The following is a 15853-nucleotide window of genomic DNA, read 5'->3' as shown; positions in this document are numbered from 1 at the left end:
GCGGGTGTCTGCTGTATGAAACAGCAGGCACCCCACAGCTATAATGCGCAGGCGCCATCTTTAAAGACCTAGCCAGGGCTGTACTATTACGGAGCTGGTCGGGAAGAGGTTAAGTGTCTATTGTAGTTTATTATAGGCCATCCCACAAATGTGAGCTATAATACTTAGACTATTTAAATTATATATCTAGATCTTCTTTATGTTACGGGCAGTTTATATATTTAGACCTTTTATATCACAAGGTATTTTAGTTTGCTGCATCTTGTCAAGTTATGTCAGGTTACTTTTACAACCGTGACAGGCTAAATTATATATGCAGACCCTACAGATTATACGGTATATCTAAACTCTCTCTATTTTAGATTTTATACCTTGACTTCCTATATTATAGGTTTCCTTTACTGTGTCAAGCAGTGTCAGTTTGCTTTGACAAGCATGGTGTGCTGTATGTGGATGTGCCCTGCAGGCTACCATACCTTGCTCTGTAACATCAGGTTATGACAGAGATGTGATAGATGATAAGTAACTAAAAGTACAATTAAATAAGGATGAAGGCCGAGCAGTGTTTGACATGATGAGCCTATAGAGTAACTAACCTGTAGGCAGAACTGTTGATAAGGCCTTATGCACACAAACGTATTTTCTTTCCATGTCCGTTCCGTTTTTTTTGTGGACTGTATACGGAATCATTCATTTTAATGGGTCCGCAAAAAAAACAAGTACTCTGTGTGCATTCTGTTTCTGTATGTCCGTATTTTTGTTCCGCAAAAAAATTGAACATGTCCTATTATTGTCCGCATTACGGACAAGGATAGGACTGTTCTATTTGGGGCCAGCTGTTCCGTTCCGCAAAATATGGAATGCACACGGACGTCATCCGTATTTTTTGCAGACAGCAATGCCGAAACACATTGCTTATATTAAATAAAATCCGTTTTTAGTTCTAATAGTTTGTTGCGACTGCTTAATTTTACTGGAATCTCCTAAAAAAAAAAAAATGTCGACTTTGGGAGTAAAAGATTTTTGATGGAATCTGATTTGTTTTACTAATGTACTCAGGACCTGGACAAGTGTTGAATGAGATTCTCAGACGTTGCAGCACAAGATTTCTGATCCCGACAGCCAAGCCTACATAAAGTTGTGCCTATATATCAGGTTAATACATATCTGTTAGCCCTTATTGTAAGGGTTAAAGTTTTTTTTTTTATTATAATGTTTTTTTAAGCAAGTGCCCACAGTCCTCCACATTGCCTCAGCAGTCTCCACCTTCCTGTCTCGCACTGTAAACATCCAGGGGTTTAAGGGCATGGTCACATGCACCACTCCAGTCAATGACTGGCTTCAGCAGTGATGTGCCACCGGAAGATGGATACAGTGGAGGCAGAGCGGAGGGCCAGAGTTCTATGGAGAAGATAAATATGAATCTTCTATTTCAGCAGGCAGGTTTTGTGTGCAGGACCACAGTACAGGGGGTATGGGGGTGGGCTGGCTCCACCCTTAGGTCTAGAGTTTTCTAGTAGGTCTGAGGGAGAACTTGAAGAGGTACCGTAGGAAGCAAACACCATGTGCTCCTCTCCTCAGGTCAAAAACCTTCAGCTTCAGAGACTCACAGTTCACTGCAGGTTCTTGGAGAAAGAAAGGAGAAAGATCTAGAAAGCAGAGGATCTGCAAGGTCGAGTGAGAAGCCAGTCATAAACCTACTACTAAAGCTATTTCAGACTTTACTACTGTGGAGGGATATCAAGTAAAGACATCCTACACTTGGGCATGACTTGGCCAATCGTACTTAGTTGGAACTGCATGCTGCATTGCAAATTGTAGGCATTTTTGCAAGAATACAGTCGCCAGCCAGAGATTCTACTGAGAGAGACTTTAACAAGACAGTGAAAAGAGCCATAACTTCCATGCTTGCCAAAAAACAGACTGAGGGAAAGCACTGTGACACATCCTATAATCAGAGTCACTACCATTATCATCCTCTGCTTCAGCTTTTAAGGGTTGACTGCATGGGTACTTGCATAAACCCCTTTAGTATTTTACTCTGCTCTAAAAGAACACTACACTAGGGAGCACCCTATTGTCCCTTTTTCATGTTTTGCAGTTCTTTTATCTGTAGAAGCCATGTGCTGAAAAACTGTATAGTAAGACAACTGCATTTGTGGTAGATAGAGGCAGTCAGTATCACATGAGAGTGGGTTGTTGGTGGTATGACAGTGGAATATTATGGGAGTCGGTCCAGAAACCAAAGTTCCTGGATCCAACTTCTGCAGAGATTCATGTCATCTGCATACAGGACAGCTGTCTTCTACAAAGGGATTTCTTTACATTATTGTTAATGGCATGTATTTAGAAAAAAAAATATTTTGGGGAGAGACTGTTAATTTTAAACACATATTGTTCCAGATGATAGCACCTCTTTAAAGAGGTTTCCTGTCCATTTATATTGATAGGCAATCAATATCTGATCGGCAGGGGTTTGACTAAATAGGGTTAACATTAGCACCCATTCCCTCCTGGAAGAGGTTGTTTTTGAGTGAAGTTAGTTGGTGAAAGTGAGTGAAAAGAAGCAATAGAACAGCTCTAGGAAGAAATATTAGCCAGCTGAGGAAGCATAGAAATCTTTTCTGGATGGTAGAGCAGGGAGTTGCTGGGAAAAAAAGACTGTGGAGATCATGTCTGTCTAAGGCTTTGGGCTCCACAGCACATTTGTCCGGGGATTAGAGAGTTTCAGGTACTCATAGGACTACACTTTGCAGCTAGTGCCACATTTTGAAGAGGGACTGAGAGAAAAATATTGCATCCATTTGGCCATAATAAAGAAAAGCATCAGATATATTGGAAAAGTGACTCGGGAAGCGTTGGGACTGTTCACTTTTTATGCGCAGCCTCAAATATTGTACCAGGATGAAAACTGTGCCTACTTCTGAAAAGTATGTGTATTTGCACTTTGCCATTATCTTCAGTAAAGACCTGTTTGTAGCATCAGACCAGCCTCATCATTGTGGACCACCGTCCAAGCCCCTGTTTCTGGCTACTTGCCTTGCATCTTACAATACCACCAACATCAATGGCACCTTAAACCACTATCAGGCCTTGAAACCGTCACCAGGGTGTGCCCATAGGGGAAGAATGGGGGTGCCTCTACCTTCACTGTGTGTGATTTGCCCAGGGAGATCTGGAAAAGGACCACTACCCTCTCCATGTGATGCCTCTCCTACAAGCCGGGGCATTGCACAACCTTCTTCTGATGTAACATTGGAAATAAGTTCCATAATTTGACGCATAAATCCGTACAGTTCTAAAATATGGCCACAAAGCAGCAGGCAGTATAAAATAAACATAAACTCCTTACTCACCTTTCAAATGTCCTACACCTCCAGTGCCACTGTTCTGGTCCCTGTTGCTCCAGTTCCTGCAGGTCAATCGTTCATATCACTGCTATGAGCAGGTTTCGAGTGGCAGTATTGGAGTAGTGGGACATTTAAAAGGTAAGTAAAAGTTTTTTGTTCATTTTTTACAGCCTCCTGCTCTTTGCCCATTTAAAAAAATCTTGAAAAGCCCCTTTAAAACATTGGTTCAGTCCAGAGAAATGTGATACATTCCACTTCACTAGACATGGTCTGCCTGTGACCAACTACTGTAGGTATCTATCTACCACAGCCCACCTAAGCATGGAAAATCTATACATTAACCTACAAACAATCATAAATCATTGAGGTTACAAATTTTTCCCCCAAACAACCAGAGATCATCAGTGACTATATAAATCTAGTTAGTGTGTTGGACGTTGCATTTACAACTCTATCGTGATATAGTTCAAATGAAAACATATTAGTGGCTCAGACTATTATATCCGAGGATGGGATGGTGCACTCTCCACGACACAAAGTTCTATCTATGAACAGGGAAAATTTCTTCATACCCAACAAGGAAACAATGAAAGAAACCAAACAAGACAGTATTTTCAGAATTATTCTAACCTTCCATTCCCAATACAGAATTGTTGAAAAAATAATCAATAAATATTGGCACTATCTATTGATGGACAAAACTATAGGGCCTACACTTACAAATATTCCACAAATAGTATATACAAAGGCTTCCAACCTATGCCTAAAGATAGCCCCAACAGTCAAAAAAAAACTCTACAACTATATTGAACTGGTTATCAGTTAAAGGGTTCTATAGGTATGGACGTTGTCAGAATTGTTAAGTCACCAAATTCCCAAGAAAGACGATTAAGATAACATCAATTAATATTTCATATGTGTTAAAAATTAAAGATAATCTCACCTGTGACTCGATGGATGTTATATATTTGTTGTCAGAATTGTAAAGTCACCAAATTCCCAAGAAAGACGATTAAGATAACATCAATAAATAAACTTTTTGGTTTCTTATGATTCGGGACAGGCGTCGGTCGGTGACGAGAGATCGAGTGTCTGGCTGTTCTATCAGCACCTTGATCTCTCCTCCCTAACCGTCCCCATCCCCTTTCCTTCCTAGTTCCTCTGAGACCTGGATGAACTTAAGGATAATCAACTAAGCAACTATCACTAGCAGATAACATTTATATATTAGAGATATGTTTATTTCTGCTGCAGCTATAATGCCGATTGGAAAATAAAGAAAACGCACAAATAACGCACTGAAACCGCATATGCGTTTTTATACTGATACATCTCAGAGGGAACATATCTATTTTAGTTAAATGTGTATATACCGGTATATTTTTTACATTTTCTATATTTTTTATACTTTCTATATTGTTATATTTGTATATTTTAGTAGTCTTTTACTATCACCCGATCCTATGATCACATTATACCTCATAATCGGGTGGCATGCAAAGCAATTAATTAGCCACTACTGGGTACATATTAGAGCAATAGTAGTGAACTTTTTATATGGAAAATGCACTGAAAACGCATATTGGTTTTTTACTTATTGACGCCTTTTTTTATAGAATGACTCCCTTGACAGCAATCTTTATACCTTATAAAAAAATTGCTGCAAGGTTCCTTCTATAGAAACTTTTACACCTCATAAGTCCTTACCAGTAATTGGTCCCTATTTCATATTCTGAGCTGTATGCTCCATTATGATACCAGGGAATTTTGGCTATATTCCTCAGAACCAATCTGGATTTTATTTTATGCCTAATGAAAATATTGGGCTAATCCAGTCCATCTATTCATCTTTACCTATGGTCTGCCAATAATCACATTCAGCTGCTCAGCCACATATAAAAGGAGACCTCACTCCAGTCACTGTTTGACCACTGAAGAAGGATCTCCTCTACGAAATGCATCTGGTGAACAAACAGTGATACAAGCAGATCTGCACATATCATCCTGCTTTTTGGGTACTACAGAAAATTTTGGAAAGCATACCAGTGCACAATAATTAACTAGCCGTCTTCCTGATTTTTTTCAAATAGCCCACTTCTGTGGAACCAATAGCGGTCTACTCCCAGCATCACGTGAGACGCCATATAAGATGCCAGGAACATGTAGGACGCCATGTGGGACATACAAACTCTGCAGTCAACTATCAAGCATTGCAGACGGGCCACAGGAGCGGTAAAATACCTGACAATAAAAGTTGTTATTTGATGAAACATGTGGTGTAATGGTACAATAGTTAACCTCTGAGTTACCGCAGGATAAGTGAAACTAACTGCTGAATACTATTACCTTTTTCTTTTTTCATTTGGATACTATTGCTCTACGATTACTTTCATACTATATGTATGGTGGACTCTAAATCAGTTGGTACCATATCAAAAGACTATTAACCAAATGTGCCATTCCTTTTGATAAATATATAATCATTTAAGCAGCCACTATATTGAACTCTGTTAAACTCCATAAGTCCTATATAGACTACTCATTATCTACGTTTATTTTATGTTCTCATCTATATGGTTGCATTTTTATTCCTATCGGCATTGTTAATTGTTGGGGGTATTGATCATCAGTGATCATATAATTTGTATGCTTTTAAATATATTGCGTATATTTTAATAAATTTGCCACATTTATTTTACTTACTCATATCGTATGAATCTATCTATAACCAGATAATTGAGTGCCTCTCTCTCCTACTTTCGTTACTATCCTGATATATCTTATTACCCAAAGCAATCCCTTCATGAGAGGTAGCCACTCTAATAATAGGGCAGAGTATTAACTAATAGATTCCCATCATTCTGCCTGTGAACCTATTTACAAAATCCATTTTGCAGATTAGCACAGACATTATTCTGGTACAGTCATACACTAGCTGGGTAAATTGTTGCCAGAGTACAGGAAAGACAAAGGGAATTTCTTGCATTCATTTCCTGCTTTGTTATCAACATTGTTACCAGAAGGGAGTTACACTTAGAATATTTAATTTCTAATTATGCATGGTAAATTCTTAAAATGTAAACTTTTCCTGGTAGTATTCATTATGCATGGCCGAAGATCGCAAATTACTGACAGATTGACTAATTACAAGCTTTTTGGCATATGGTAATGGTAATGTGGTAGTATATTGTGTATGGTAGTATATGGGGAATCAATGTTCTTCTTTCAAACCCATTTACCTTTTCTTGCTTCTTGTCAATGTAAAGAAATAGTTTTGCTCCTCGCAGCTCAGTCCAGTACTTGTCTTCCTAGAAGTATAAAAAATTTTTTTTTATCATTATATTAATGGACAGAAATGATATCAGGGTATGCATTTGCCCTAGCATGTAATAATCTTTTTTGAGATTGACAAGTATTGGTACAAAGGTAGTCAGTTACCTACTATACCCTACAATACCCAATTTGGGTTGGGCAAAATTCAGAAACTCCAAATTCCTCATCTCTAGTAGGAATATTTCTACATATCTTTTTGTGCTTCATAGATCAATTTCCCCCTGTTTTTTTATCCACTTAGTTTTTGGTGGTAGCTACAAACTGTTAAATTAGTGCTTTTTTCATAATAAGATTTTCCCCTTGTAGCAGCCTTAAACTGTTCAATCAGTGCTTTTTTATAAAAATATTTTCCTCTAGAGATAGCCTCAAACTTTTCAATCAATGCTTTTCCATATTAACATTTTGATCTGTTGCTGGGCTTGCATCCCCAAATAACACTTGGAAAAGAAACATACAATCTAGTCTCCTCTCTCGCGCCAAAAAAAAATTGGGTTTGTTAAAATCAAAACTTTTGGGGAAATTCAGGATGAATTCTGAACCTGTAGAATTGATTCGCTCATCCTTACTCTCCAACATTATAACATTTTTTGATGATTTTGTAGTGAGCAGTAAGCTCTAGGTATTGTGTTTTTTTTCTTTTTGTTTCATCTGATAGTCTTCTCTTTAATAAAATGCTTGAAACGCAAACATGCGTTTTGAAACTGCCAAATAAAATTGTGTGTGAATATGGGCTAAGGCTGGGATCAAAAACTGTGTAACTAGAACTCTGCACCACAATGAATTTTGTTGTGGATTTAAACATGTATTTTGCTCATTGCCCGTGGCCCCAATGCTCCACATTGTAAAAAGTATATAGTTGGAGAGTAGGAGAGGATTCAAAGGCAGATTTGAGAAGTATCAAATGCAATGAGACCAGCATGGAAAAGGCACCAAAGAGGTGGTCCTATTAAAATGGTTAACACATGGCCTTTTTTTTTTTCATTTTACGAACTTTACAAAAGATTTAAGGATTTTCTGTATATGTGGCGGAAATATGTTTTATATAGCAATACAGGAAAGGGTTCAAACAACATATGGAATGCCCTACTCCAAGATGAAGTAATAGGAGATACTAGGACGGAATTCTAAAAAGGATTAAAAGTGTATCTAATATTAAATGACATTTAGCAATTGATGTATAATTGATCTGCAAAAGGTTCAAGTTGGTGGCAGATGTTTTTTCAACCTACTTTAAAGGGGTTCTACATCCCTTAACACCTTTTCTTAAGACCCCCAGCGGGGCCGGACCTGTGGTGGTGCTCATACTTACCTGATTCCCACCACTGGGTCCTAGGTCTATCGATCCCTCTCGGGCGCTGCAGGTCTCCTCACATCAACAACTGGTTTGACAATGATCGCAAGGTTGCTGCAGCTAATGACTGGCCCACAGTGGTGACATGTCACCCGTGCATCATGTGACCTAGTAACATGACAAATGGGTGACACAACATCACTGCAGCCAGTCATTGGCTGCAGCAGTCATCTGACCCATATTAATCTTAATGTTGCCGAGGGTAGACCTGAGACCTACAGTGTCTGAGGGTCCCCAGGGGTGAACAACCCCTTTAAGCAAATACAGTATGTACAGTGCATTTAAAAATCTTCAGACCTTCACTTTTTTCATATTTTGATATCTTGCAGATAAAAAAAGTTCACATTTTCCCCTATCATTCTGCACTTAATATCCCACAATGACAAAGTGAAAACAAAATGTTTTAAATCTTAGGTGCTAATTTATTCAAAAGGAAAAATTTAAATCTTACATTCAAATAATAAAGACACTAGCACTCGTATACCTTTGTATGTTCTAGCCTAGCGCTGCAGTATCACAGCAGCCCGCTACTGTTGTAAAATATAATCACCCTTAATTCCTGCAAGCGGTACCGCACGATGCAACCCTATCTATTCTGTGCTTTCAGTGATGAGGGATGCCTCATCGTTGATATCACAGAATAGATAGTGTTGCATTGCGTGGTACCTTTTGCAAAAATTAAGGGCAAATTCTTGCATTGTCATAAATATTCAGACTTTTACTCAATACTTGGCAGCGATTACAGCCTTCAGTCTTCTTGGGTATGATGCCACAACGTTTGCACACCTGTATTTAGGGATTTTCTGCTATTCTTCTCTGTAGATCCTCTCAAGCTCTATCAGGTTGCATGGGGACTGTCAATACACAGCCATTTTCAGATCTCTCCAGAGATATTAGATTGGGTTCAAGTCAGGTCTCTGGCCGGGCCAGACTTTTACAGAGTTGTCCCTAAGCCACTCCTGTGTTGTCTTGGCTTTGTTCCTAGGGTCATTGTCTTATTGGAATGTAAATCCAGAGCACATTGGATCAGGTTATTATTAAGAATATGTCTGTACTCTGCTCCATTATGCTTTCCCTCAAATGTGACCAGTGTCCCTGTCTCAGCTGCTGAAATATAACCCCACAGCATGATGCTACCACCACTATGCTTCACTGTGGGATGGTATTAGGATGGTATCCAGACATGATGCTTAGAATTGAGGCCAAAAAGTTGAATCTTCATCAGACCAGAGAATCTTGTTTATCAGTCTGAACGTCCTTTAGGCTACTTTCACACTAGCGTTCGGGCGGATCCGTTCTGAACGGATCCGCTCATAATAATGCAGACGGAGGCTCCGTTCAGAACGGATCCGTCTGCATTATTTTTAGCATAGAACAGCTAAGTGTGAAAATAGCCTCGTACGGATCCGTCCAGACTTTCAATGTAAAGTCAATGGGGGACGGATCCGCTTGAAGATTGAGCCACATTGTGGCATCTTCAAACGGATCCGTCCCCATTGACTTACATTGAAAGTCTGGACGGATCCGCACGGATCCGCACGCCTCCGCGCGGCCAGGCGGACACCCGAACGCTGCAAGCAGCGTTCAGCTGTCCGCCTGTCCGTGCGGAGGCGAGCGGAGCGGAGGCTGAACGCCGCCAGACTGATGCAGTCTGAGCGGATCCGCCTCCATTCAGACTGCATCAGGGCTGGACGGCTGCGTTCGGGTCCGCTCGTGAGCTCCTTCAAACGGAGCTCACGAGCGGACCAGCGAACGCTAGTGTGAAAGCAGCCTTAGATGTTTTTTGTAAACTTTCATGTCCTACAAAGCCTAGATTGGTGGAATGCTGCAATGATGGTTGACCTTCCAGAAGCTTCTTCCATCTGAAAACAGGATCTTTTGAGCTCAGCCAGATTGATCACTGGGATCTTTGTAACCTCTCTTACCAAGGCCCTTTTCCCGGGATTACTTAAATTGGTGGGTCGGACAGCTCTAGGAAGAGTCCTGGTTGTTCCAAACTTCATATATGTAAGAATTATGGAGGCCACTGTACTCAGAAAATATTTTATACCCTTCTTCATATCTGTGCCACCACAAAATCATGTCTCTAATCACTACAGACAGTTCTTTCCTCCTTATGGCTTGGCTTTTGCTCTGATATGCATTGTCAGCTGTGAAGCCTCACATAGACAGGGGCATCCAATCAACTGAGTTTACTACAGGTCAAGGTGTAGAAACATCTCAAAGATGATCCAAACACATGGGAGGCCCCAGAGGTAAATTTCAAATGTCATAGCATGTGAAATTTTAGTTTTACCTTTCTAATAAATTTGCAAACATTCTAAAATTATATTTTCACTTTCTCATTATGGGGTATTGAGTGCAGAATGATGGGGGATTTTTTTGGATTTTTTTTTCATTTTAGCACAAGAACGCAACATAAAACTTGAAACATTCACATTTGGTTTTTGGACTTTCACTAAATTTTCTTTTTCTTCCAGGGTTCCAGAGTCTCCACCAGGGAAGATGAGAAGTTCGTTGTCCCTCACATCGATAATGAACTCCCATCCAACTGGTGGAGGCGCGTCCCGCTTTATGGGACCACACCGATCACCACCATGCTGACCATCAGCGGACCCAGCGGCTCTGAAGGGAGATCGGTGAGGCCTTATTCACCACCTGGGGGGATCTCACCACGGCGGCTCAGAGGTAATGTGGTAAGTATAGCAATGTTTATTTTTACCACATTCATATTGTTGTTTATAACCTAACAACATGCAATTTTTTTTCACAGTTCAAAAGGTTTTCATTCGGTGGCGATCAATGCGGGACCGCTTTAAGAGGAATTACAACCGGGAGGTTCAAGCCCCAAGTGGATTTGCAGCAACTTCAAGGCTGCCATATATGTATCATGCGGCCTTGGGGTTCCTAAGACGGACGCTGGCACTCCCTCCTCCACACATAGGAACCCTCCAGTTCTCTTCCTCTCTCCACACCCAACAAATTCATCCTGCATTCTTTCCTGGGGCCCGTAATTTTTATTCAGCCTACATGGAGGACAGGGAGGCTAGGATTGCCAGCCCAAGAAAGTGCACACCTCGACGGTCCACCTCCCCTTTCAAGTTTTATCCTTTGGAGTTTTTTATTATTTTATTATTATTATTTATTTATAGATATATATACAGTCAGGTCCATAAATATTGGGACATCGACACAATTCTAACATTTTTGGCTCTATACACCACCACAATGGATTTTAAATGAAACTAACAAGGTGTGCTTTAACTGCAGACTGTCAGCTTTAATTTTAGGGTATTTACATCCAAATCAGGTAAACGGTGTAGGAATTACAAGAGTTTGCATATGTGCCTCATAATAATCATAAATCAAACTTTAACTTTTTAATACTTGGTTGCAAATCCTTTGCAGTCAATTACAGCCTGAAGTCTGAAAAACATAGACATCACTAGATGCTGGGTTTCATCCCTGGTGATGCTCTGTCAGGACTCTACTGCAACTGTCTTCAGTTCCTATTTGTTCTTGGGGCATTCTCCCTTCAGTTTTGTCTTCAGCAAGTGAAAAATGCATGCTCAATCGGATTCAGGTCAGGTGATTGACTTGGCCATTGCATAACATTCCACTTCTTTCCCTTAAAAAACTCTTTGGTTGCTTTTGCAGTATGCTTTGGGTCATTGCCCATCTGCACTGTGAAGCGTCATCCAATGAGTTCTGAAACATTTGGCTGAATATGAGCAGCTAATATTGCCCAGAACACTTCAGAATTCATCCTGCTGCTTTTGTCATCAATAAATACAAGAGAACCAGTTCCATTGGCAGCCATACATGCCCACGCTATGGCACTACCACTAGCATGCTTCACTGATTCGGTGGTATGCTTAGGATCATGAGCAGTTCCTTTCCTTCTCCATACTCTTCTCTTCCCATCACTCTGGTACAAGTTGATCTTGGTCTCATCTGTCCATAGGATGTTGTTCCAGAACTGTGAAGGCTTTTTTAGATGCCGTTTGGCAAACTCTAATCTGGCCTTCCTGTTTTTGAGACTTACCCAATGGTTTACATCTGGTGAAGTCTTCTCTTGATTGTTGACTTTGACACACATACACCTAGCTCCTGGAGAATGTTCTTGATCTGGCCAACTGTGGTGAAGGGTGTTTTCTTCACCAGGGAAATAATTCTTCCGTCATCCACCACAGTTGTTTTCTGTGGTCTTCCGGGTCTTTTGGTGTTGCTGAGCTCACCACCAGTGCAGTTTCTTCTTTTTAAGAATGTTCCAAACAGTTGTTTTGGCCATGCCTAATGTTTTTGCTATCTCTCTGATGGGTTTGTTTTGTTTTTTTCAGCCTAATGATCGCTTGCTTTACTGATAGCGACAGCTCTTTGGATCTCATCTTGAGAGTTGACAGCAACAGATTCCAAATGAAAATAGCACACTTGAAATTAACCCTGCACCTTTTATCTGCTCATTGTAATTGGGATAATGAGGGAATAACACACACCTGGCCATAGAACAGCTGAGAAGCCAAATGTCCCATTACTTTTGGTCCCTTAACAAGTGGGAGGCACATATGCGAACTGTTGTAATTCCTACACCGCTCACCTGTTTTGGATGTAAATACCCTCAAATGAAAGCTGACAGTCTGCAGTTAAAGCACATCTTGTTGGTTTCATTTCAAATCCATTGTGGTGTTGTATAGAGCCATGTTAGAATTGTGTCGATGTCCTAATATTTATGGACCCGACTGTACATATATATATATATATATATATATATATATATCTACACATTGTTATATTTTTCTGTAATAAAAAAATATTAGTTTACTTGACTGGGTGTGTGTTTTAATTGTCCAGGGGATCACAACCTTGGGCACTCCAGCTGCTGTAGTAGTAAAACTCCCATCGGCTCACTACTCTATGTTTATTATAACGCCCTTGGGAGTTTTAGTTTCAAAACGGCAGTAGAGCCAAAGGTGGCTAAACCTTGAACATTTCATGTTGCATGATCAATAATGGGCTCCTTATTGATCACATTCCCAAATGCTTGTTCATCGGTCAGTCTTGTGCCTTTTCACATGAGCCCTTGTGGGAGTCACGGTCTATGTGAATCAGCATAATCCCGAATTCATTAGCTACAGACCACTGAATTTCAATTTCGCTCTTTAGTTAGTGATTTCCAGATGACGATCTCACATAAGTAGCGTGATTAACACAAGGGACATGCTGCTGTTAAAGGTGTTGTCCAGGTTCAGAGCTGAACCCGGACATAAACAGAATTTCACCCGGTCATCCGCCTTGATGTAAGCTACCGAACATTTCAAGCTCCAATGCTATCCCTTGCCCTGAGCAGGATCGGGCAGAACAATTCCTTATTTATTTACAATAACACACTGCTAGGTGGAAGCTTCTGCCAAGCAGAGTGATGGGTGACGTTACCTTTTTTAATGGCCCTGCTTTAGAGCTGCCATAGCCGTTTTAAAAGCTAGGGCAGCACTAAAGCCCACCCATCACTGGGCATACTGATGGCACAAGCCTCCGCCTGGCAGTCCTATAGAGAGCCCAGGACGTAACTGAATCGCCATAAAATGTCTGGCCAATGCAATTCAGTTCATCTTAGGGGCAGTTTGGTTGAAAATATGGGTATTATGTCTGTGTTCAGCTGTGAACTCTGACAACCCCTTTAACTAGCATTAATGTTCGTGACAAAGTAGATTGTGTAATGTTGTCAAACAACAAAAACACAATGGTACTATGCAATATTGAGGAAGGGCCAATAGCTTAAAGGGGTTCTCTCAACACAAACGATGGGGTCATATCACTAGGATACGCCAGCAATTAGTTGCGTATCCCAGCACTTGTGCACGCACCTATATCGTGAACATGAAAGTGCTGGTGAGCGCACAGCTCAGGCATATCCTCCCTACATTCTTTTTCTATGGGTCCTCTAAAACTAGCCGAGCGCTGGATAGGCTGTTTCCATCGGGCCCATAGAAGTGAATGGGAGCAATGGCCGGTCATGTGCATTGCACTCTCATTGACTTCTATGGAGAGTGCGCTGGGTGGTGGCCGGACTGGAGTACAACAGACAACACTTTGTGATGCTATGTCACTGATATCATTGCGGGTCCCAGCATTGGGACCAGTACCTATAAGTGGGGCATATACTAACAATATGCACCAATTGTCTAAGATGAGACAACCCCTTTAATAACCATACGTGTGGCTACTACCCTTCATGTTTATTTCACAAAAGCTAATGCCACCCATGAGGATCAGAACCGTGTACATGTTCACAAGAGCGATGCTGCAACGTGAACTATGGCATGGGGTGGCATTAGCTTGTGTGAAAAAAATAAAATATATCATTAGTGCTGAGTACAAAAGAAGAAGACACAAGGTGTATACAAAAAAAACTTTAATAGAAGATCAAACAGATTAAAGAACAGTAAACAACAATATCCTGCCAAATCACTCTGCCCGCTTTAGAAACAAAGTAATCAGCGACCTGTCCCTCATTCGGGCCACGGCAACGGTTGAACGATATTCCAGATGTTGCAGTGTGCAATCAACCTCTTGTGGCTCCAGGCGCAGTAGTTCATCTGATAACAGATAGTTATGTAGAACTACACAAGCTTTTTGAATCAATTGTTTTTTTATTGGATTTTAAGTAACATAAACATACATTGCTTGGTGAAAACATTCGGCGCCTGCCTGCTAGATACAACTGTATTGCCATCCGCAGGACGGCAATAAAACTTAATCTAATGCCCTGCAAGAGCTGATGTCATGTGATCAGTGCTAAATGCAGTAGCTGAAAAGGACCTGCGATGATGTCACCGTCATGTGACCAGTGCAGGAGAAGATGGCTCAGCAGTGAAGAGAAGTCCTGGGAAGAAGCTGTGGTGAGGTCTGCTACATGAGGAGAGGTAAGTGAAGGGGTAGATTACTTGTAGATTACAGAGGAATATAACTACAGGGGGCACTGCAGGGGGCATTAAAATACTGGGAGGGCTTCAGGGTGAGCATTATAACAGTAGGGGGCATAATAAATACTGGGGGCATTGTGGGGGCATTTTAAATCCAGGGGAAATTAGGCGTTCTTATTACTACTGGGGGCTCTATAGGAGGGACTTGTATATCCGCATTATTTCTACTAAGAGCACTGTGGGGGGTCTTATTACTACTGAGGGGTCAGTAGATAGCTTTATTACCACTGGGGGAACAATAGGGAGTCCTTATTTATACTAGGGGCTCTGTAAGGGAAATATTAATACTGGAGGGCTCTTCAACTAATGGGTGCACTCTTGGGGGGCATTATCACAGTGGGGGCACTGTATTACTAATGATGGCATTCTAGAAGGGAATTACTATTGGTGGGACTATTAGGAGAATTACTACTATAGGGGGCACTCATTTTTCTTCAGGATAGTATTTGGGGGTACAGAAAAATGAGGAAGCTAAGATGTTTGTGTGTCACACTCTGTAGAGACGTGGCGCGGCTAAGAGAAATTGTCCGAACGGAATGGAGAAGATGATGACAGAGAAGATCTACATCAGAGGAGACGTCACCTGGGAGGAACTGGATGTTAAGTCTTATACCTTTCATTCTTTCAAAGACATCATAGATTGTCTTTGCATTACAAATGTTTACAGAAAATAAAAAATAACTCAATAAACCAACCATTACCAGGTGGACATCCGCCGCATAGGGTAAGTATAGACAACAATATTCCTCACATTTCTTTTGCATCAATAGGGCAAATGAGAAGGTTAGGCCTAGCTTGGATAGAAGGTAATGCATGCCCTTCTCTGTAATCTCTCC

The 15853-nt window shown here is 40.8% G+C and overlaps 1 protein-coding gene across 3 annotated transcripts in view; it reads right to left on the bottom strand.

Moving 5' to 3' along the window:
• Window positions 1–15853, bottom strand: part of STAP1 (signal transducing adaptor family member 1) — a 105679-nt gene that overhangs the window by 52758 nt on the left and 37068 nt on the right. For all 3 annotated transcript variants that reach the window (XM_044278891.1, XM_044278910.1, XM_044278899.1), the window contains exon 2: window positions 6590–6658. In XM_044278891.1, coding sequence (XP_044134826.1) covers window positions 6590–6658 — 69 coding nt within the window. The remainder of the gene's footprint in view (window positions 1–6589; window positions 6659–15853) is intronic.

The sequence above is a fragment of the Bufo gargarizans genome, chromosome 1, assembly GCF_014858855.1.
Source record: "Bufo gargarizans isolate SCDJY-AF-19 chromosome 1, ASM1485885v1, whole genome shotgun sequence".
In the NCBI taxonomy this organism is placed as follows: domain Eukaryota; kingdom Metazoa; phylum Chordata; class Amphibia; order Anura; family Bufonidae; genus Bufo; species Bufo gargarizans.
The sequence above is the reverse complement of the archived record's forward strand: the minus strand, read 5'-3'. Positions and strand labels throughout refer to the sequence as shown.